This window comes from Mchenga conophoros, linkage group LG7, assembly GCF_057382185.1.
Source record: "Mchenga conophoros isolate Kocher_MC1m ecotype Shallow Benthic linkage group LG7, M_conophoros_male_GT1.1, whole genome shotgun sequence".
Taxonomy (NCBI): domain Eukaryota; kingdom Metazoa; phylum Chordata; class Actinopteri; order Cichliformes; family Cichlidae; genus Mchenga; species Mchenga conophoros.
The window spans coordinates 33,314,503-33,334,869 of record NC_140532.1 but is presented as its reverse complement, the minus strand read 5'-3'; the positions used below and the strand labels follow the sequence as shown (position 1 = coordinate 33,334,869).

Genomic DNA, 20,367 nt, shown 5'->3' with positions numbered 1-20,367 from the left:
AAAGTACCTTCTACAGGCCTGCCCAGCTCTGCTACAGTAACTGCCTATTACCTGGAATCTCCTCCATGGTTATGAGACTGTGCTGGAGGAAACAGCAAACCTTCTGGCAATGGCATGTATTGATGTGCCAGCCTGGAGGAATTGGGCTCCCTCTGGAAACACTGTAAGGTCCAGGTATCGCTAACAGTAGTGTCATTGTACTAAAATGTACACCAAAGCAGATGAAACTGATCAACAATCCCCTCAGCTACTTTACGGACCAGATCAATGTCCATGTGTAGTGAAGTATAACAATGACAGAACTTTAGATCTGCATGTGTTCTGTAGGGTACAGAGATTTTGACACCTACAGTCACCTACAAAGAAATTGCTACTCTACTTTTTTCCTATGCTATCTGTTGGCAATGAATGTCAGAACTGCATTTTATAGCTGCTCTGTATCATTACGTTTCAGATGCTGTTGTAAATTAAGAGTTTTCAAATACTGTCTTGTACAAAGCAGTGGACTGACATCTTAGAATAGTATTAAAATGATCACATTTATGACCCTAATTTACCAGATTTGTAAACTTATGTGAAAGTGGGAGGAGAGGGAGAGCTTGAGAGATCAGGAGATGGACAGAAGAGGATAATAGTATTTAAAACTTTAAGCACCCGGATCATCTCAGTCAGCAGCATTAGGCAAGGAGAATCACTTCCCTCATCACTCTGCGTGTGATATCTCTCTGTCAGCTGCGTGCATGTGTGTGAACAGTATGATTTCTTTATTACTGAATGTGTCTGTGAATGCGACGTGTCTCTGTGCAGTTTACATTTAACACTTAAAGCAGCGATCATGTTTAACCACCTCAGAGCTCGAAGCAGGAGTTTATTCTCCAGCTACAAGCCCGGCAGCCGGACTCAAGAGGTCAAAGAAACAGTGGAACACCTGGACTTGATCAGCGCCTTCATTAAACCATGGAACTCCATGCAGGTCAGTCACTCGGTCCATTTGGGATTTGTTTGATTTGATGGAGCTATTTTTAAAAAACAGATTTGAGCTATACCTTTGGATTTTGGTTATGTTTTGTTCAGATTCAACAAGTTCAGTGAGGCTGAGACAGCTTCCATGGTTTTACGGCTGTTGTGTTTTTTCAGCATTGAACCACATTCTAGTGCTCAAGCTAAGACTCTCAAATATAAGATAAAGTAGGATTCATGGATGCATAGATATGGAGAGGTAAATGGGTACTTTATTGATGCCACAGGGGAACTTGCCGTCTCACAGCAGAACGGTAATGAATAAAAATAGTACAGGCTACTATAAGCAACAAATCAACAGCAACATTAAAGTAAAACTGGAACTTAAATATACAGATGTGGAGCTCTTCAGTGAAATCTTTGGCAAGGATGCCAAGCAGGAAGTGGAATTGGACTTGGTATTCCATCTGCCTTAAGCACTGTGTTTTCCTCAAATCCACGGCCAGTTCAGAATCTGCTATTTAAATTTGCTGAAGTACTCAAAGCAAACTCCACGCAGAAGACTGTAGATGACCAGGTGAACTGGGGACCTTCTTGCTATGATGTGAGGCAGAAATGCTATTTAGTGAACCACCATGCCACTTGTTTTTCTCATAAGTTTGGAAAGTGATCTGTCACGGCAACCAATAAGGTAAAAATTACACAACAGGTGCTACTCTACACCAGGTTTGGTGTAGAGTAGCATTCACCTAATTGGAACTGTGATGAGCAAAAACAAATCTACTACTTTACTACGATCATATCTAAGCTGATATTTTTCAGTTTTTCTGTTCATTTTGTGTTTTGTTATATTTTGAAGGACCTTGGCAGAGACATCTACGATATTTATGCCGAGTATGAAAACGAGGAGGTGGAAGATCGATTGCCAGTGTCTCCCTCCCGCTTGCTGAATTCTCCAACCAAACACTTCATTCTCAACATCAATGTTGGAGGAACGGTAACTCCGCTTAACTTTTGCATAACTGCTAATATTTTTATTTTACTGTTAGGACTGAACCTGACACTTATTAACAAGCAGCAGAGGTGGCACTCATACATCATTATCAGACTGTGAGCTGCATATCTGTCACAGCCGTCTTGCTCAGATGTTACTGCTGAACCCGTGGAATCAGTGGTTCTGATCCAATCCCATAGAAACTTACAGATTCAGGAGGTCTCCTCTGAGTTCACTCTGACTTTTTCCAGTAGCAATGAATAAAAACTAGATTTTTTTAAACTGGTTTTGTACATTGCATATTTTTTGTGATATTAGCATTTTGTAATTGTAATGAAAAATTTTCTATGTTTTTTCAAATGTCTATGCTAAAGAGAAGAGACTAATTCTCTTTTTATTTCTCAGGTGTATCACCTGCCTTACAGGTTAGCCGCCAGGTATCCGAAGACTCGGATCGGTCGCTTGGCCACATACACAGACCACAGCAGGAAGCTGGACCTCTGTGATGACTACGTCGTCCAGCGCAACGAGTTCTTCTTTGACCGCGACCCAACAATTTTCCACAACATCTTTAATTTCTACAGGTGACATAAAACACGTGAGGTTATAAGTCAACACAGGGACACTTTAATCTCCTTTGTGATATCTTGGAATGATCATGGATGCTGTTTTCCTGTCTCTTTCCTCTCTGTCAGAACTGGAGTGTTGTGGATTAAAGACGAGCTGTGTCCCCGAAACTTCCTGGAGGAGATAAACTACTGGGGGGTCAGAATCAAAAACAGCCAGCGCTGCTGCCGCATCTCCTTTGAAGAGAGGCAGGACGAGCTGAACGAGCAGCTGAAAATACAGAAGCAGCTTATTACAGAGATGGGCGATCTGGTGAGTAATGTCACACTTTTTGTGCATTTTTACTTAAATTGTGTGTAATAAATAAACATTTACATTATTGTGCTCAAGTTCACCTCAGTTGAACAGACTTAAAAAACCTTTGCATGATTCACAGTTCACAGTATTTATCTTATACCACACCGTAGTGCAGGCACTCAGTTCACCATCTGTCTGAAACAACCTTTATAGCTCCCTGTCTCTTTTCTTTAAACCAGTTTTCTTCTAATTGGCTGACCCTCATAAATAAATATTTTGAATTACAGGTGGGTGGGGCTTTTTTCATGGATCCTAAATGTTAGAGGACCAAATAGGAAACGTATCTTTTATGTGCTGCGTTTTATAAAAGGTCTGAAAAATAAGTGCAAGATCTCATGTCAGGATCCCTCATGTTTATCTTGTGACCCTTTTGGGATTTCCGTCTTCAAATGTAACACACACACACATATACATGGCCATGGATTTTTATTTGCAGCCCTCACAGCCTAGAAAACAGTAACTTTCCCTTCTCCGTAAGAAGTGGATAATCCACAGGACACAGGAGGCAGTTTGTAATCAGTGACTTTATTTATTTTACCACCGGTTCGACTCCATATGTTTAACAGTGCTGCAAAATAAAATGTCACGGGTTCATCACCTACTGCTGCCTCATTGGTTCAGCAGTTATTTTTTTAACTCTGATTTGGCAGTAATCTGCTGGCTGACTCTGAGTCTGTTTGACCTACATTATAAATCAGCGCTCTGCTCTGCTGTCTTGACAGATGGGGAGAAGAGAATAAGCTTTTCCTTGGCACAGATTTATACAGATGTTTCCATTACAGTTTGCTGTGCCCGTTTTTTAGTTTAATTCAAGCGCGTTTCAGTTTGGTGACTTGTCTTGACATTTCATTCGTCTAGTTTTATCCTCAATGAAAAATAAGATGTTTTTATACTGCCTATTTTTCTGGTTGTTTCTAGTGAGCATCAAGTTTGACTCCCCTCTAAAAAGCAAACAAAAAATGCTGTTTGTATCCTGTTGCTGATGCATTTCCATCCTGCAGGTAGAAACAGAGGAGAATGAGGTGTTATTTAACGGCATGGCCTTTGGGCAGACCCGGAGGAAAATCTGGAACCTAATGGAGATGCCATTCTCCTCGATCACAGCCAAGCTTGTGGCAGTCGCATCCTCCATGTTTGTGCTGGTGTCGCTGGTCGCCATGACCCTCAACACCGTGGAGGAGATGCAGTACAAGGTGTCTATAACACTAAAACCATGACTGATCCTTTATTGTTTCAGAACAGAAGCTGTATCTTTATATTCTGTGTTCTAGACACCATCAGGTGAGCCCAGTGGCAGGTTCTACGGCGAGTACGTCGAGACGTTATGCATCACCTTTTTCACCTTGGAGTACCTGCTGCGCCTGATCTCCACCCCTGCCCTGAAATGTTTTGGACGCAGCATGCTGAACACAGTTGATCTGATCGCTATCCTGCCACACTACTTGCAGATGATCTTGGAATGCTTTGAAGACAAGGACATCCACGTGCACTCTGGAGACATTGAGACAGTAGCACGTGTCGGGAAGGTAAAGAAAAGATGGGAGAGTTGTTGTTGTTAAACTTTAAATATGGTGGTCTTATCCATGTTTAGTAGTGTTTTTTCCCTCTCTGTAGGTTGGGCAGGTTCTGAGGATCATGCGTCTGATGAGAATCTTCAGGATCTTGAAGTTGGCTCGTCACTCAACGGGCCTCAGAGCCTTTGGCTTCACGCTAAGACAGTGCTACCAGCAGGTCAGGGTTTATCTGCAGGTTGAGAGAAATATGAAGAAAGTGTTTAACTAAATGCTGAAATTGCTCTAAAATATCTCTCCAGGTGGGATGTTTGCTGCTCTTTATCGGCATGGGAATCTTCATGTTTTCAGCCATGGTGTACACAGTGGAGCACGATAGCTACAACACCAGCTTCACCTCCATGCCACACGCATGGTGGTGGGCTGCTGTGAGTCGACACACAATTACACCAACAATTTTTGTTAAGTACACTTGCTCAACTGCTCATTAATGCAAATAAGTGGTGGAACAGGAGAGTTGCATCAGGGATGTAAGTCCAACAAATCTAATGCTATCATGTTAATATGGACCAAAATCTCTGAGGAATGTTTCCAGCAACTTGTTGAATCTTTGCCAATTAAGACAAGCAAGGTGTAACAGTAAATGTACTTTTGCCTCTTGGCATCTATTAATGTCTGTGTTTCTGGATATGAAACCCCTATTTATGACTTTTAACTCATATCCACTGATTCAACGTACACAAAATGAAGATCTTACACTTCATTTTAGAACCAGTGTTTTACATAAAACATAACAATGTATACAAGTAAGTGTTTGTGTGGTGGGACAAAAAAAGAAAGACATGTTTCAGTAAATCCTACCTAAGATCATTCAATCTCTGTGTCTACCTTTGCATCTTTATAGTTATTGTCTCTTTCACCCCTCAGGCGAGTATTTCCACAGTGGGCTATGGCGACATGTACCCAGAGACCAACCTTGGACGTATCTTTGCCTTCGCCTGTATCTCCTTTGGCATCATTCTCAATGGCATGCCCATCTCCGTCCTTTACAACAAGTTCTCTGCTTATTACACTAAGCTCAAGGCCCATGAGTACACTGCTGTGACCAAGGCTCGTGGGAAGATGGGCTTTGCCAGGAGGGCAGCAAAGAAGTTCTCAGAGTTCTGCGATGACAGCATTCACCAAAAGTGATGACAGTAGCTTGTAGAAGTTTTAAGAGAAGAATTACAAACATGTGTTTGTGACATGTGTGACAGGTTCCTGATCACACATACTGCAGACAGTACCTGAAATTTCCATAACAGCTAGACTCTATCTGGATGAACTGCCGGATGGTGAGATGCTTCTGGAAACTTCCACCACCAACAACACTTTTCTGATATCAGTTTGGGGGTGTACAGGTAAATAGAAGCCAGGAATTGTACTTGTCATTCTACCTCTTTTTTTCAGGTTATTCAGTTATTTTTACAAATTGTTCTCACAATGTTCAAAGCAATATTATTGTTCATAATAGAACTATTTGACTATTCAGATGCCAGCACTGGTGGAAGTGGAAACTAATGTGGCAAGAGACATTTCAGTGAAACAGCTTCCAGAAGCCATTTAAAGTCAAACTTGAGGACTTTCTGGCCAAAGAATTGGCAAACCTGTTTATTTATGCATACTTTCATCCATCCTCCCATTATACATGATGTAATCCCGCCCATTAAAAAAAAACAAAAACACAGGTGGTTTAAATTTGGTTACTATACTCTTGCTCTGTTGTGCTCCCTGCAACTCCTATTGGCTTCGCAGTGCAAACCTTTGGGGGTGTATGACCTCAACAGATAACCATGGACCTGATAAACTGACTTAGTTGGTGTTTAATGCACCACCACTTCTTCTTGCTAGGTCATGCTCTCCTGGCTGCAGTGTTTAAATTTCTTTGTGTGTAAACTTAGATTATTTAGAAATTGAATAAAAACTCACATTTCTAAATGAGCCGATGTCAGTCTCAATTTTATGTTTTAGCTTTGTGAGCTGGGTAGCAACAAAAATTCATGTTATAGGCCAGAAGTACCGATCCTGGACAAGCCCCCAAATTTATTTTTAACCAAGGTTTAAATACCTTTTGTAGAGGCATATCTGCCTCTGTTCATGAACACTCCCACAAATGCTCCTGGTCACATTCCTGACCCGAAGTATCCCAGGTCTCAACTCTCACAAGCAATGATCCTTGGCACAAAAGTCAACGGTTAGTTTTACACAGAAGGGATTTAAAATGATCAGGACAGGATTTCTAGAGAGTGACCCAAACTGAAAGCAGCACTGTAAACAGTTCAGTGGTGCAAAAGGAGATAACCTTGAAGGGGGGCTGTGGCCAAATTTATATGTAGTATCACTTTTGCTTATTATTGTTGTACAAGGTTTTTTTTTTAAATTCCAATTCTCAAAGTCAAAAAAATGTCCTCTGAATTAAAGGTGTTTATTTATTCCAAACCTGTCTGTGGTGAAGCTGTTAAAGCCTCCATCCCCGACATGGGACCCGATAACATTGAAACATCCAACATCTGGACAGTGCCTGAGAGACCTGTTTATCTGCCCCATGAGTCTCTGTAAGAATGAAACTGTTTCTCATCGTCTTGTCTTCAACAGTTTGTGTACAGAACTTTCTATCCTCAAAATATGAACTGTATCTCTGGAGCCGACAACCTTCTTTTATAAAATATCAGATTTTTTTTGAAGCAATTTCTTGCTTCAAATGGCAAAAAGAATTGAGCCAGGTTCTTTCACAAGAAAGCAACATTTTAAAAAAGCGATGTAGTCAAATTACACGTATGACATTGTCAAAGAGGACCCATTATGTTCATTTCCCCTCCATATTTTTATTCTTAGGCTCTACAGGAGTGGCTTTGCATGATTCAGAGTTAAAAATTATTTATCTTACAGGTATTACCAGTCCATTTACCATGAGCACCAACCATTGGAACAATATCTATGGCAAAAATGTGACAGGTTCTTCCGCTCACTGAAATAAACCAACATTTTAAAGTCTACTTTGACAATGCTCGTTGATTACTTGCTTACACTCAGGTTTTGGGGTTCTGTGTCAGCATCACATAAATAAATCTCTTATTTAAAAAAAAAAAATCATAATTCATATTATAATTGTCACAATAGTCTTTATTTTGCAAACACAGTAACTTTGTAGCTGATGCTTACAACATATAAAATCTTACAAACCAAATCTGAAGGCTGATCAGATGAATCCTAGTTCACACAAATTACCAAAAAACTTTGGGCTTTGTCATGTTATGCACATGGTTTTACTTGTCCAACCTGCAGAGTGTTGGCCTGAACATAGATTTTAAAATCAAGTCAACTGGAGAAGACCCCAAGCATAAAATAAGCAGGATTTTCTCTTATAATTACAGTAAGTATAAGAGACCTCTGTTCATTTCTTGAAGATCTTGTCATGATTCATTCAGTCATGCTAAGCTCATCAATCACAGACAGAGGCCGTTTCCCATTCACTAATCAGCTCTGTATCTAAACATTTTAGCCTCTGTCCATGAAACCCATCACTTTGTCCAGATTTGTTTAATGTAAATGATGAAGTGCTGAGTTTCAAAGACAGTAATGGACTCGAAACTGATTATCTGAGAATTTATGTGTGTTGTCCGTTGACTTTTGAACTGCCAGCTGTTCTTCCATGTTTGTAATCTGTTTTCTTGTAGCGGTGACCATTTTTCCAAACACTTTTCCTAATTTCCCAGATTCCAAACAAATTCCCATCCACTGTAATTACACAGCAGTGTGTCAGGTTGTATCCACTTCCTGAAAAATGTTCCCATTTGCTGCTTCAATCACTCAGTCATGCAGGTGTTGGTGCCACAGAGGCAGCGATGGGTTAAACATCAGCAGTTTGTTTGGAAGAAACAGGTCTACTTGTTCAGATTCTCCAGCAGGATTTCCACGCCTTTGTTGTTGCTGATGCTGCTAAGCTCCGACCTGATGGACTCCAGCGCCGCCTTCACCTCTGCAGCCACAGACTTGTCACAGCTGTTCAGCAAACTGCAAAGAAACCCCGCCCCCCAAAACTTTAATTTACAAAAAAAGAGGGCAAATGGTTTCTTTGTGATACCAGAGTCGCCCCCTGTTGGTCCTTAGAACAAACACATGGTTATCTTCAGTTTAAAATCAGCTGGAAGTGCCATGTTTTCACATGTTCTTTGAGCATGTTTTAAAATCAGTATCGATTATCTGCTCTTGATAGATTTTTAATCACCGTTTTATCATCATCTGATAATATCTAGGATAGAAGTAGGCAGCACGCAGAGGTTATTTTGTGCTAAAGAAGAGTCATGTGACATTTGACATTATGATACCCTTCATCCCTGACTGGGGTTTGAGTTTTTGTCCAGCCAGTTAATAAAAAGACTATCTGAGATGAACTTCAGTTGTTATACAACCCTCAAGAAACACCCTCTGAAGTGATAGAAATGTGTTTGTTCACCGACCTGCAGAGCACCATGGCTCCTCTGTTGACTTTGGCCCAGCTCTTCATCTTATTTGTTCCTACTGTGTCCACGAGGATCCTCCCAAATCGCTCTGAGAGGGTAAAACAGACAGGCAGAGATTAACAAGATACAGAGATAAGAGATAAGAAGATATATAGTTTCCACTTTCTAGCGCTGATGTGAAGTGATTTTCCTGCAGGTATGTAGGAGTATTGCAGTTTGTGGTGGTTTGTGGTTCTGTTGTTCAGCTCAGCAGAGACACACTCCAAAGCTGTGTGTTTGGCTTTTAGTCCACTGAATACCACCTGTCTGCTTCTAGCGTACTCGTGTTTTTAAAAAGTTCAGTTCTTTCTTTTGATCCATAGCTATAACTGACTAAATCCTCAATCGGGTTAGAGGGGACAGGCACTAAGCTGTTTTCACACATGTGGCCATTAACATTTGGAGACAATGCTCTAGAGAGTTGCCAATGAGAACACAATGTCCAGCTCAGTTGAATCAGGCATTAGCTGGTCTTTAACCTGGCGGTATGTTAGAAGTGTGACAGCTGGACACTGGACCTTGTTTTTACTTTGGGTATAACTATTGATTTTATTTACTCTGAGGACATTTTTATTTGTGATCACCATGTTATTGTTTTTAACATGTCTTTTAATGAGCTTTTGTTCCCTGTTCAACGGATACTTAGCTCTCGTATCTTAGACTCCTCCACAGCTAAGACATTTGCAGATGCTTTTAACCTACTATCTCCTCATAATGATGTTGATTATTCAACCAATCTTTTGAATAATTATTGCCTTTCTATTTTAGATTAAATTTGTCCGGTTAAAATGAGAGTTTCTGCTTGCAAATCTCCTCCTTGGCTAAATGACAGTATTTGCGGTCTAAAACATGATTGTCGTAAAGCGGATCGCAGGTGGAGGAAAACCCATCTAAATGTTCATCTCCTCTACCTAAAGGACCTTTTAGCTTCTTTTAATAATGCTATCAGAGATGCGAGGGCTGCCTATTTCTCACACTTAGTTACAAAGAGCAGAGGTAATCCTAAGGTGCTATTCAACACAATTAGTGACATTGTTACTCCTGCTCTTCCTGCAGCCCCTATTTCATCTAATGAGGACGACTGTGACAGTTTTCTTTCTTTTCTGCTTGCAATGATGAAGAATGTAAGAATAAATTTTTCTCATTCAGCACCTGTTATGTCGATCTCAACCCCATCTCGGCACGTCATTTTGGATACTTTCTCTCCCATTTCACTACCTGAGCTGGTAAAACTAGCGAATTCAGTAAAGACATCCTCTTGTCCACTTGACATTGTTCCTGCATCATCATTCAAAAATGTCTTCCAGGTAATTGGTCCATCTGTGCTCACTCTAATCAACTCTTCACTGGCGTCTGGTATAGTTCCGGTTTATCTTAAAAATGCTGCTATTCTCCCACTTTTAAAAAAACCTCAGCTAGACCCCACTCTTTGGAGCAGCTACAGACCTATCTCTAAATTACTGTTAATTGCTAAGCTTCTAGAAAAGGTTGTGGCTAAGCAACTTATAGCAGCTCTGGACAAACATAGCATTTGTGATAAGTTTCAGTCTGGCTTTCGCCGAGCTCACTCCACAGAAACAGCCCTTCTTAGGGTCTCAAGTGACATTCTGATGAGTAATGATGCAGGAAAATGCTCAGTCCTACTTATGTTGGACCTAACATCGGCTTTTGACACTGCTGACAACCGCAGCCTCCTGGAAAGGCTTAAACATTGGGTTGGTGTATCGGGTACTGCTTTGGAGTGGTTCTCCTCATATCTACATCACCGATCTTCTTCTGTGGTGGTCTCCGATTTTAGGTCATCCTCTACTTCCCTTACTTGTGGTCTCCCTCAGGGTTCGGTCTTGGGGCCTTTATTGTTCTTAATATATCTTCTCCCCCTCCAGCATATAATGGGCTCTTTTGAGGACATTTGTTATCCCCATTATGCTGATGATATTCAGTTGTACATCTCTTTTAAGCCCCAGGATTTATCTAAGCTTCAGCTTCTGAATGATTGCTTAGATTCCATCAAACATTGGATGCTGCAAATTTCCTCTAACTCAAACTGAAGTCCTCGTATGCGCTCCTGACAGATTTTTATCCCAGACAGTGAAAGCCCTTGGTCCTCTTTCAGTGTATGTCAAATCCTCTATCAGGAATTTAGGTGTAACTTTTGACACGACTCTCACATTGGATGGGCATGTGAAATCTCTGGTTCGATCTTGTTTTTATCATTTAAGAAATGTGGCTAAGTTAAGCCCTATTTTATCTCACCCTGAACTGGAGATTGCCATACATGCATTTATTTCCTCACGCTTGGACTATTGTAACTCTTTCTTTATGTGTCTAAGCAAAGGTTCTCTGGATCGTCTACAGGTTGTGCAAAATGCTGCAGCTAGGCTGTTGACAAAATTTTATTTATTTATTTACAGACGCTGCTTCCAAGCAGCTGTCATGTGTCCTGTCTGTTTGTCTAAAAAACACAGTGTTCCCAGCATTGTGAACACATCTAAACCCAGCCTGATTCCCCTGCAAATATCTGGAGTTTGTGTGAAAATGACTCAAGCTAATCTAAGAAACCCACTTAAACAGGTTTTTTAAATGCTCAGCACGCTGTCAGAAATGACCCTGAATTCAACAACATTCTCATTAAAACCAGTTTACTGTGTGTGTGTCATGGTGTCCTTACCTTCCTTGCCGGCCTCTGCCAGCGTGACGTCCTGCTCTATGAGCCACTTCAGCACCAGGTGTCCTGCTGGATGCTCTGCCATGTGAAGCTACAGAGGGCACAAAGAGCACAGCGCATCAAACATAAAGTCACCATCAAAGCTTCTTTTAGTGAATATCCAAGTAAAAAAAAAAAATCCTTTCATATTCATATTTGTTGTTTGTTGACACTTTTGTGCTCGGTTTCTAACTGCTGTCACACACCTCGCCTTTAATCCCTCCTGGTACCAACTCCTGATTGGCCAGCTGAGCCACAGCCGTCATGGCGGGCCGCAGGTCCCCACAGGCCGACGCCAAGATGTCGCTGATGGTGACGCTGGTCGCCTTGTCCATCGCCATGGCAGCTGCGTTGTTACATAGGTACTCCAGCAGCGGTGGGGAGACAACTTCCAGCAGCTCCTTCCTCCGAGTTGCTGTGTCCTTTTTACTGAACAGAGCAGAAACATGTGACCTTCACTCCATCTCAGATTTTTATATGTTAGCATTACTATTTATTTTTACTTTCTTGGATTAAACAAAACCGTCCATATTGCTGTTACCTGTGTGCGTTTCCGTCTCCCTTCTCCAACACCTTGATGATCTCCGGCACCAGGTGAGCCGGGTCTCTGGGGCTCAGCAGGTACACTAGGACCTTTTTACCGTACTTGTTACCTACGACCTCATCCAGAGATTCTAGGATCTCCTGGAAAGGTGGGACACAAATGAGTTTTTAATGGGGATACTTCTTAAACATGTCATGCTTTGCATTCTCTCCCCTCCCAGTCAGGAGCATATGAGTCCAGGAACCATCCAAGTCTGAAGCTAAGGTTTCTTTTGCTGTGGCAGTGTGTGTCTGCCCTGTTCCTGTTCAGACAGATTTGCACTTTGGCTCAGGCCACTCACAGTCATTTTTCTCTACACTCTCTAGTCAGTTTGCAGATTCCTGCTGGGCTCCAAAACCATTTGAGTCTGCATACCAATGAAGTATTTTGCATTTGACTTACTGAGAGCACGGCCTGTTTGACCAGCTTGGTGTCGTCCACACAGTCAAATATGGCCAAAAGAACCAGGTGAGCAAACTCCCCCTGTGGATACATACATATATCAGTCCTCACTCTTACTCACTCTGAGGAATTTTAATTTCTGAACAATGTGACTTTAAAGAGATTAAATAATCAGCTGCTATTTTCTAGTTTTGAACAATTGTGCACATAAAAAGTTGTCTGAGACGTTTTAGAAGATACATCAAGAACAGAGAATTTCATCACAAAACATCTGAAACTGACAGAAATCCACAAGAAAAATAAGACTAATGAGAGGTAGAAGTGGAGGTGAGAATACAAAGTACAGAAATGACAGTGATTATTTTTTGGCAGACATACAACCATGAAGTTATTTTACACTACACTAAAAACATCCAAACTGTTTATAACATACTTTAATTGACCTGCAGACACTTTGCATGAATTGTTAACATATAAACATAGGTTTTGGTTTAATCAATCAACACATGATTAAATGAACTCACCATGGCAAATTTCACCATGTAGGTCTTCATAGTTTTTATGATGACTTTTCGGTCCTGAAACAAAAAATAAAACAATGACTTTGTGTAGCAGACGCTTCCATTTCCTGCCAGTCATCAACATTAGTTACATATATATGAAGTTTGGATGGTGCCAATCTAAAGATTATGAGGAACTGAAGAAGCTTTAATGTGCGGCTGGCATGTTAGAAAATAATTATGATCATCCATCTTCTGCCACTTGATGTCCATCAGGAATCCTAATCAGATGCATGAACCACCTGAACTAGCTTCTTTCAATGAATAAAGCAGCAGCTCTACTCTGAGCTCACCCCTATTCTAATGAAGAACAGGCCATCTTGCATCTTCTAGAGGAAACTCATTTCCCCTCATCTTTTGGTTGCTACCCAGAACTTGAGGGTAAGAGTGTAGATGCACCACTGAACTGACAGCTTTGCTTTTACACCGCAGAAGAAAACCTCTTTGATCACCACAATATCAGTTTACCCTGGGGCTTGTGATACATGGAACAATTCTGATAGGTAATAATAAAAAAAACAACTTTCAGCCTAACCTTTATTTCCCAAGGGGTCACAGTGGATGGACCTGCAACCCTGTACTGGCTTACTAGTACAGGTAAAAGCCTGGGTTTGAGTGTCCTCCTGCTAACCTCATGAACCGATAAATAAACACAGGTGATGACTTGAGGTCATTTATGCCACCGATTTTAAACTGGGTACAAGAGTCTTTACGTAAACAAAATCCGATCAGGCTCTCTCTTCGTGTATTTTGAGCCCATAAGTTTTGTTTTCGAGCAGAGTTTTTTAAATGACTCCCATGGAGGAAAAAAGAAAAGAGTGAAGGCTGCTTCTCAACTGTCTGTAACAACAGAACTCCTGCATGTGCACGTGCAGTTGTTGCATTTGAGCGTGTGCGCACCTTGGCTGTGCCGTGCCACAAGCTGTTCATCGCCACTCGGGCTCCGTCATGAGTGTGGGCCATGTAGACGACAGACTGTCTGATGGACTCGATCATCTCCTGCTCGAATCGCAACAAACACAGAGCAAGGAGAAACAATTATTATTCCATTTTTAGTTCCAATGAAGCAGCGATATTCAGCTTCTGTTCTTTAATACATGGAAACTTTAAAAAGAGGCTCACCGTTCTCTGTTTCTCAGGAGCACACTGGAAGAAATCCAGGAAGACTTTGTGGACTAGAGAGTGTTTGATCACTTGTTCCCTGAAATACAAAAAAACAGTCCAAGTGATTAACAAACATCCAGATAAAATAAAATATAAACAGAATTTTAAAAACAGAGCAACTGCAGTTAATGGCATTTCCACTTTAGATTCACTTTTCATCCTTCCATTTGACCCATACAGCAATCCTGGCATACAACTTCACTTCCTGTTTGACAGCTTTGCAGCGGATTTCAGTTAACCATATCTAAAATCCATCTGATAGCTTCTGTGAGCTTTGGTCTGAAGATTAAAAAGTTTGGATAGAATATTTGTGGCATTTCAAAAGAGGTTAAACCTTTAACTTCTAATGGTAGAAAATCCACAGTGGTGCCAAATGACGTAGGCCACTTTCACCCTAGAACTAAACCAGTGCTTCATTTTTCAAACACGTAAAATCACCTCCTTCTTCCACCCATATGCACAACGTGCAGACTTTGAGTGAAAAGAATGACAGTAACTTAGGTCTGAATCAGGGCACCAAAGAGCCATTTTAGCCCCTCAGGCTGAATACTGGGAGAAACAGAGCCGTGTGTCTGTGTCTGGGGTCCAGCCCTGAACGTAAAACTCAGGGTCAAAAATATAGAGATATTTATTGAAAAATAACAGCATATTAAATGCTCTTTTAATGCGATTTCTGTTTCTGAACATCGCTGCAGAGCTTCTCCATATCAGGGCTGTAATATTAATGCAGTACTGCAGTGGCATCAGTCAGGAAAGAGCACCGTTTGGACTTCATGTGGTTCATGTTTGAGAAAACCTTCTCGCATAGGTATACGGATCCAAAGATGGACAGGACTCCGAAATATGGAGAGAAATTTGTCTCAGTGCGTACAATATGATCTGCAAGTATAAATTAAGTTTAACAAATGTGTTCAATGATTTGTGTATAACTTTTGAGGACGCATGTTTAAATCCACACAAATACAAAACAGAAATACCAAATCTGACCTAAAACCATTTTACAAATGCGTACATCCAAACCCGAATAAGTTCAGCTCACCAATCCGATAATTCTGACTTTCAAAAACCTTTGTGTGCGTACAAATGTCTAAAACAGCATGTAACATCTCTCTCACTTACAAAACCTTAAATATGTGTGGACGAATGGACTTCAAGGTTTTATTTGTAACTTTTAAGTTCAGTAATGAAATTTTATAACTTTAACTTTCTTTTAGGTTCTAATTTATCTAAAAGAATTAAATTCTGACCATAAATGCGTCTCAAACCAAATCAAAGTTTCCACATCAGCTCAGATTTGTTCTCATCTTTAGGAAAAACATTTTAAACAATGTTTTTATTGAATCTTTTGCCATTTTACCTCAACTTAATGTGAATTGCTTTATTCATTAGTATAACAAAAACTGAAAGCTTTAACCACACTCTGTCAGAAAACATTTGTAAAGGACTTCAAAGTCAAACTTAGCAGGTGATTCTTTTCCTGGTCTTACTTCTGGGCCATGGGTGTGAGAATCTGCTTCATCTCGTCCATGATGTTGTTCAGCTTGTCCAGGTTCGTCCTTACGACTTTCTCAAGGGTGTTGAACTCGTATGACTGGACACGGACAAAGAGACGCACAACACCAATTAATAAACACACCTCTCAAAAATAATAATCACAATAGTGGTCGGCCTGTTTGTCTGCCCTCTGGTGGCGCTGATACAAAACAATAGTTTTAAGCCTGTGTGTGTGTGTGTGTGTGTGTGTGTGTGTGTGTGTGTGTGTGTGTGTGTGTGTGTGTGTGTGTGTGTGTGTGTTTACCTTGCAGACAGTGTAGGTGTTGCCGTACAGCTCATCTGTGAGCATGAGTCTCTGTGCGAGCACCGCTTTGTCATTGTACGCATACTCGATGATGGACGAGGCAGCGGCGTGCCGGAGCATCTGTCGCACGTGACCTTTAAACCTGTTAATCACTGCTGCCACCAGCTCTTTGTTCCTGTGGAGGAAGTAAATACATAAATAATAAATACACCTAAGATTACACTTATCTACTGCAGAACTTCATTGTAGCTGCTGAGCAGTTTATTCTGTCATATTTAGCTGAATTCATTTAAACTGGTTGGACAAAATAATAGAAACACCTGTTTCAAGATGCTTTTGCAGAAAGGGGAAAAAAACTCCTCTAAGCCGACTCACCCGTACACCAGCAGCTTTTTCACCACATGTCTGCCGTACTGTGACTTGCTCAAACTCAGGATGTCATCTGTTAAAAGAAAACAAGGACACAGTCGTATAACTGGATCTTTTTATATCTACTCACATCTTACTTATTGAATTTTGATGTAAAAGGGAAAATGTGCTGCCTGTTCATAATCCGTGGATGAGGTGTTTTGAAAAAAGCGGCAGAAGCTAGTTTCAGTAGCAACAAATATGACTTTGGCGCTGATGGATTTCTGTTGGTTTTGATAAAAATATAAATTTTCTGGAGGGAAGTAGCAGGGAAAACCCACTGGACCCAAAAATCATTCGTTACCAGCAAAGTTATCAGGGCCGTTCCTGCATGAGTTGAAAAGGTCCAAAGGAACCTCACTAGAATTCTAATATTTTTAACCAGTTTTGCTGGTCTGTAGGCCCATTTACTCAAACATATAAGACATTTTTCCCCATTCATCCATCCTTTTTCGCTAATCCTTATCAGGGCTGCAGGAGGGCTGGAGCCTGTCCCGGGCACCAGAGGCATGGGTACACCCTGGACAGCTCACCAGTCTGTCACAGGGCTAACAGAGAAAGACAGACAACCATTCATACTCTCATTCACACCTATGGCCAATTTAGAAACAGCAATTAACCTAACCCTGCTAAATATATGTCTTTACACTGTGTGCTGAATTTTTATGCCAGCATAAAAATGAACATACATTACTCATGCACGCCAGGGTTTTCTCAGATTCTGGCTGGTTAAAGCACCACGTGTGGTCAATTTGTGATTTCCCTTTCTTGCTAAAAGCCTCGTTGCCATTTCTAAAAATTCTTCTGTGGAAGAATAAAAAGTTAAAACAAACAAAAAATAAAAAATAAAGGGAAAACTATCCACTGTCACATTAAAATCCAGAACTGCTAAATGCCCACAGCCCATTCTGAGTTTTCTGTCTGTATTGGGGATATTTTCTAGACGTCACCTCTGAATTAACTGGTGATGAAAAAGCTCAGAGTTTGGGGTAACTCACACGCAGACTGTAACACTTCCAAAGACAGTAGATGAAATTATGATGCTCACCTTTGAGCTCCTCAAACACTTCCTGCCTTTGCTCGTGGTTGCTGAACTGAATGTAACACTGCAGCACTCGCACGGCGTCGTGAGCAAACGCCATCTGGAGGAAGGAAAGCACGGTCACATAACAATCCAAATCATTCCATAAAATTAAAACAAAATGCAAGAAACTGCTTGTTTTCCTCTGTTCTGTTTTTATGATGTTTTATGATCCGTGTGTCCACTTTTAAGCCTCTTTACTTTCTGAGTCAATTGCAGACATGATGAACAATCCTAAGAGAACTACATTTTAAAAAGGTACATCTTATTGGAAGCCTATCCTGTTTGTTCTTTTTTTCCGTCATATATGATTAGGCTAGTGTATGTACACGTAATCCCTGTGAGCCAAATACTTAGATTTCAGGAGGTTTTTTCCCCACTGTATGATGTCAACAAGAGTGAATGTCCATAATATGGTCATTTGAGGATGGGTTCATTTTAAAGAAAAGTTAAACAGGTTTAAAAATAAAGATAAATCCAAATGTGCAGTTTCTAACAAACAGACGAACCTGTTTGACTTTTCCATGGATCAGATCACGAAGCTCTCTCAACAGTTTCTTCTTCAGGTCTTTCTCGCAGTTCTTCCTGTTAGCACAAACATCCAATACTGAACCGACCGCAGCAATACAAACGACGGCCTTGTCTCCGACCCTGTGAGTGAGTGTGTGTGGACATGTACCTCCTGAGGTCTCCCCACATATGTTTGGACTGATTGATGATCTCATACATGTCCTTCCTCTCAGCTTCCTGTCGACTCTTCTTCAGGTCCTTCTTTCTCTGTTGCCTGTTCTTCTTCAGCTCCTCCTTTGTGAGCTTCTCATTTGGTTTAAACCCATCCTTCTTCACCTTCTTAGCCCCAGGACCTGATCTCACACAAAAGAGGAAATACAACTTTTGCTTTTGAAGACCGTCCTCTAACAGAAAGGCTCTCAGGAGAAGCCGAACACAGAATCAGTGATTTAGAGCAGAATGCGTCATTTCAGCAGTCTGACTGTCCACACTGTAGCACAGAGAGTGTATCTCATGTATTTATTTATTTTTACTCTAAAACTAACAAGCAGTGCGTTGATAACATGTGCTGTATATGTGCAGAATGTATGTGTGTTAATTATGTTCAGCTTATGATATACAACCAACTCCAATGTTTACAGTGTCAGATTTGGTCTGTAAAGAGCCGATATTTCCTCACCCTCACCTCCTTCATCTTTAGCATCTGTCAGTTTCCTCTTCCCTCCTTTAGAGAAAGAAAACTTTGTTTGTCTCTTGTCGCCATCCCGGCCCTTCCCCGGTCGGCTCTTCCTCTCTGCGTTGTTGTACTGTTTGAAGGGCTTTTTGCTGCCCGGTTTTCCACCAAATTTGGTCCCTGTGGAATCTGGGCAAAATGAGACACCGCAATCACAAAACTGGTTTGATGTGATGAAGCTTGGAAGCGTTGTTGTAAAAGATGCTTTACCTTTTCCTTTTCCTTTCTGCATGAACTTCTTCCCATTTTTAGGAGAAAACATTTTTTTTGATTGAGTTTCCATCCTAATGTCTGTCTGAGAGAAAAAGTGAGACAAGAGTAGGAAAATTAACATGTCACATACACGCAGGTGACAAATTAAAGTAAAAAAGAAAGAAAGAAAGGATGGAACGCCAATCTCCCACAAGCGGTTATCTGGGTTGAAATTTGTTGGTTATGGAGAGTGTAGCATGTGATCAATATCTCTTTCATACTCATCAAAACCACTGCGTGACCGCTCATGCTGTCACACATAGGCTGTATACAACAAGAGGCTTAGCAGGCACCACAATCCTTCACTGTGTGCTGCAAAGTGATGATGAGATTTTCTATCCATCAGTTACTGCAAGTACAGTGTACTTTGCTGTGATCTGCAGGAGAAGCAGCACTACAGCTGGTGATACTAACAGACTGTACAAACTGGAATCACGAAGACTGGTTCTGTGATTGCAACTGATGAGAACTAAAAACTTGCTATGCTATCACTCTCTATAACACAATATATCTGAAAAAGAAGCACCTGACAGATGTTAATAATAATAATAAATATTAGTATCATCTGATCATTATTTAAACTGCTTTAATAAGTAACCAAATATGGGAAAAATAAAGTATTCCTGAACATCTTACCGAGGCAGTGAGAAGCTTTGTTGGACTGGGCGAAAGTGTCTGACGATAACGTTTCTGATTCTAATTGGATTTAAACTAGAACCACAGACAAGAAACTACACCAAGCTTTTTTTCTTCACGTGCTGTTAATGACGAAACTCTGCTTAAATTTTAATATTAATGAACCACTTTTCCATCAGTTATAACAGTTTTGAAATGTGTTTTCGATCCATAAAGCGCTTCTGGTGCTTTTACCCATGCTACTTAGTTAGCAACATATATAACACAAGTTAGGAACTGTTATTGCGCAAATAAAAATAGCATTTTGTTATAACATAACGACGTAAACGTGATTTTTTCGAGCAGTTAACTCACATTTCAGATGTACACGCTACCTCAGCTCCGTCCCATGTGTTCTATAACCGACACGGTTTACGGCACCAAGCGTCCAATCAAACTGAAACTCCACTGCCGTAAAACGTTGGTTGTTGCGACAATTCATTATCGCCCAAAAACGCCGCACCGATAAATTTATTCGTTTCAGCTCCCAATATTTAACACTTTGAGTGGTTGTGCAGTCCCAAAGTGTACTGACAAAAAGTGAACTTTTTTTTCGACTTGTGG

General features: G+C 40.7%; 2 protein-coding genes across 7 annotated transcripts; one reads left to right on the top strand and one right to left on the bottom strand.

Moving 5' to 3' along the window:
* Window positions 1–675: 675 nt before the first annotated feature.
* kcnv2a (potassium channel, subfamily V, member 2a) lies at window positions 676–6,446 on the top strand. 2 transcript variants are annotated; one of them, XM_085278963.1, is made up of 9 exons: window positions 676–973; window positions 1,820–1,957; window positions 2,360–2,538; window positions 2,650–2,833; window positions 3,880–4,071; window positions 4,150–4,404; window positions 4,493–4,609; window positions 4,692–4,817; window positions 5,317–6,446. In XM_085278963.1, the coding sequence occupies exons 1-9, from the start codon at window positions 836–838 to the stop codon at window positions 5,578–5,580; spliced, it is 1,593 nt and encodes a 530-aa protein (XP_085135089.1). In that variant the 5' UTR covers window positions 676–835; the 3' UTR covers window positions 5,581–6,446. The 2 variants fall into 2 exon arrangements, with proteins under 2 accessions (XP_085135089.1, XP_085135088.1); XM_085278962.1 differs by having other exon boundaries at window positions 4,692–4,850.
* Window positions 6,447–7,280: 834 nt separating this feature from the next.
* pum3 (pumilio RNA-binding family member 3) lies at window positions 7,281–20,294 on the bottom strand. Of its 5 annotated transcripts, none has more exons than XM_085278958.1 (18): window positions 20,119–20,178; window positions 19,087–19,167; window positions 18,823–19,005; window positions 18,313–18,496; window positions 18,143–18,218; window positions 17,601–17,694; window positions 16,520–16,586; window positions 16,145–16,319; window positions 15,834–15,937; window positions 14,305–14,383; window positions 14,083–14,181; window positions 13,147–13,200; window positions 12,623–12,703; window positions 12,179–12,321; window positions 11,844–12,066; window positions 11,602–11,689; window positions 8,889–8,979; window positions 7,281–8,442 (listed from the first exon to the last, which is right to left on the bottom strand). In XM_085278958.1, exons 2-18 carry the CDS (start codon window positions 19,157–19,159, stop codon window positions 8,313–8,315), a joined length of 1,944 nt encoding a protein of 647 aa, XP_085135084.1. In that variant the 5' UTR covers window positions 19,160–19,167; window positions 20,119–20,178; the 3' UTR covers window positions 7,281–8,312. The 5 variants fall into 5 exon arrangements, with proteins under 5 accessions (XP_085135084.1, XP_085135083.1, XP_085135086.1 ...); XM_085278957.1 differs by lacking the exon at window positions 20,119–20,178 and adding an exon at window positions 19,765–20,071 and having other exon boundaries at window positions 19,087–19,171; XM_085278960.1 differs by lacking the exon at window positions 20,119–20,178 and adding an exon at window positions 19,765–20,071.
* Window positions 20,295–20,367: the final 73 nt, after the last annotated feature.

Bases quoted from the DNA above. Each gene is read 5' to 3' on its own strand.
- kcnv2a (XM_085278962.1), top strand. From the start codon at position 836: ATGTTTAACCACCTCAGAGCTCGAAGCAGGAGTTTATTCTCCAGCTAC. The intron at 4,405-4,492 runs GTAAAGAAAAGA...CCCTCTCTGTAG, and splicing joins CAGTAGCACGTGTCGGGAAG to GTTGGGCAGGTTCTGAGGAT. The intron at 4,851-5,316 runs GTTAAGTACACT...TTCACCCCTCAG, and splicing joins CAATTACACCAACAATTTTT to GCGAGTATTTCCACAGTGGG.
- pum3 (XM_085278956.1), bottom strand. From the start codon at position 19,159: ATGGAAACTCAATCAAAAAAAATGTTTTCTCCTAAAAATGGGAAGAAG. The intron at 13,201-14,082 runs GTGCGCACACGC...TTTTTGTTTCAG, and splicing joins TGTGGCACGGCACAGCCAAG to GACCGAAAAGTCATCATAAA. The intron at 8,980-11,601 runs GTAAGGACACCA...TTACCCTCTCAG, and splicing joins GGCAGAGGCCGGCAAGGAAG to AGCGATTTGGGAGGATCCTC.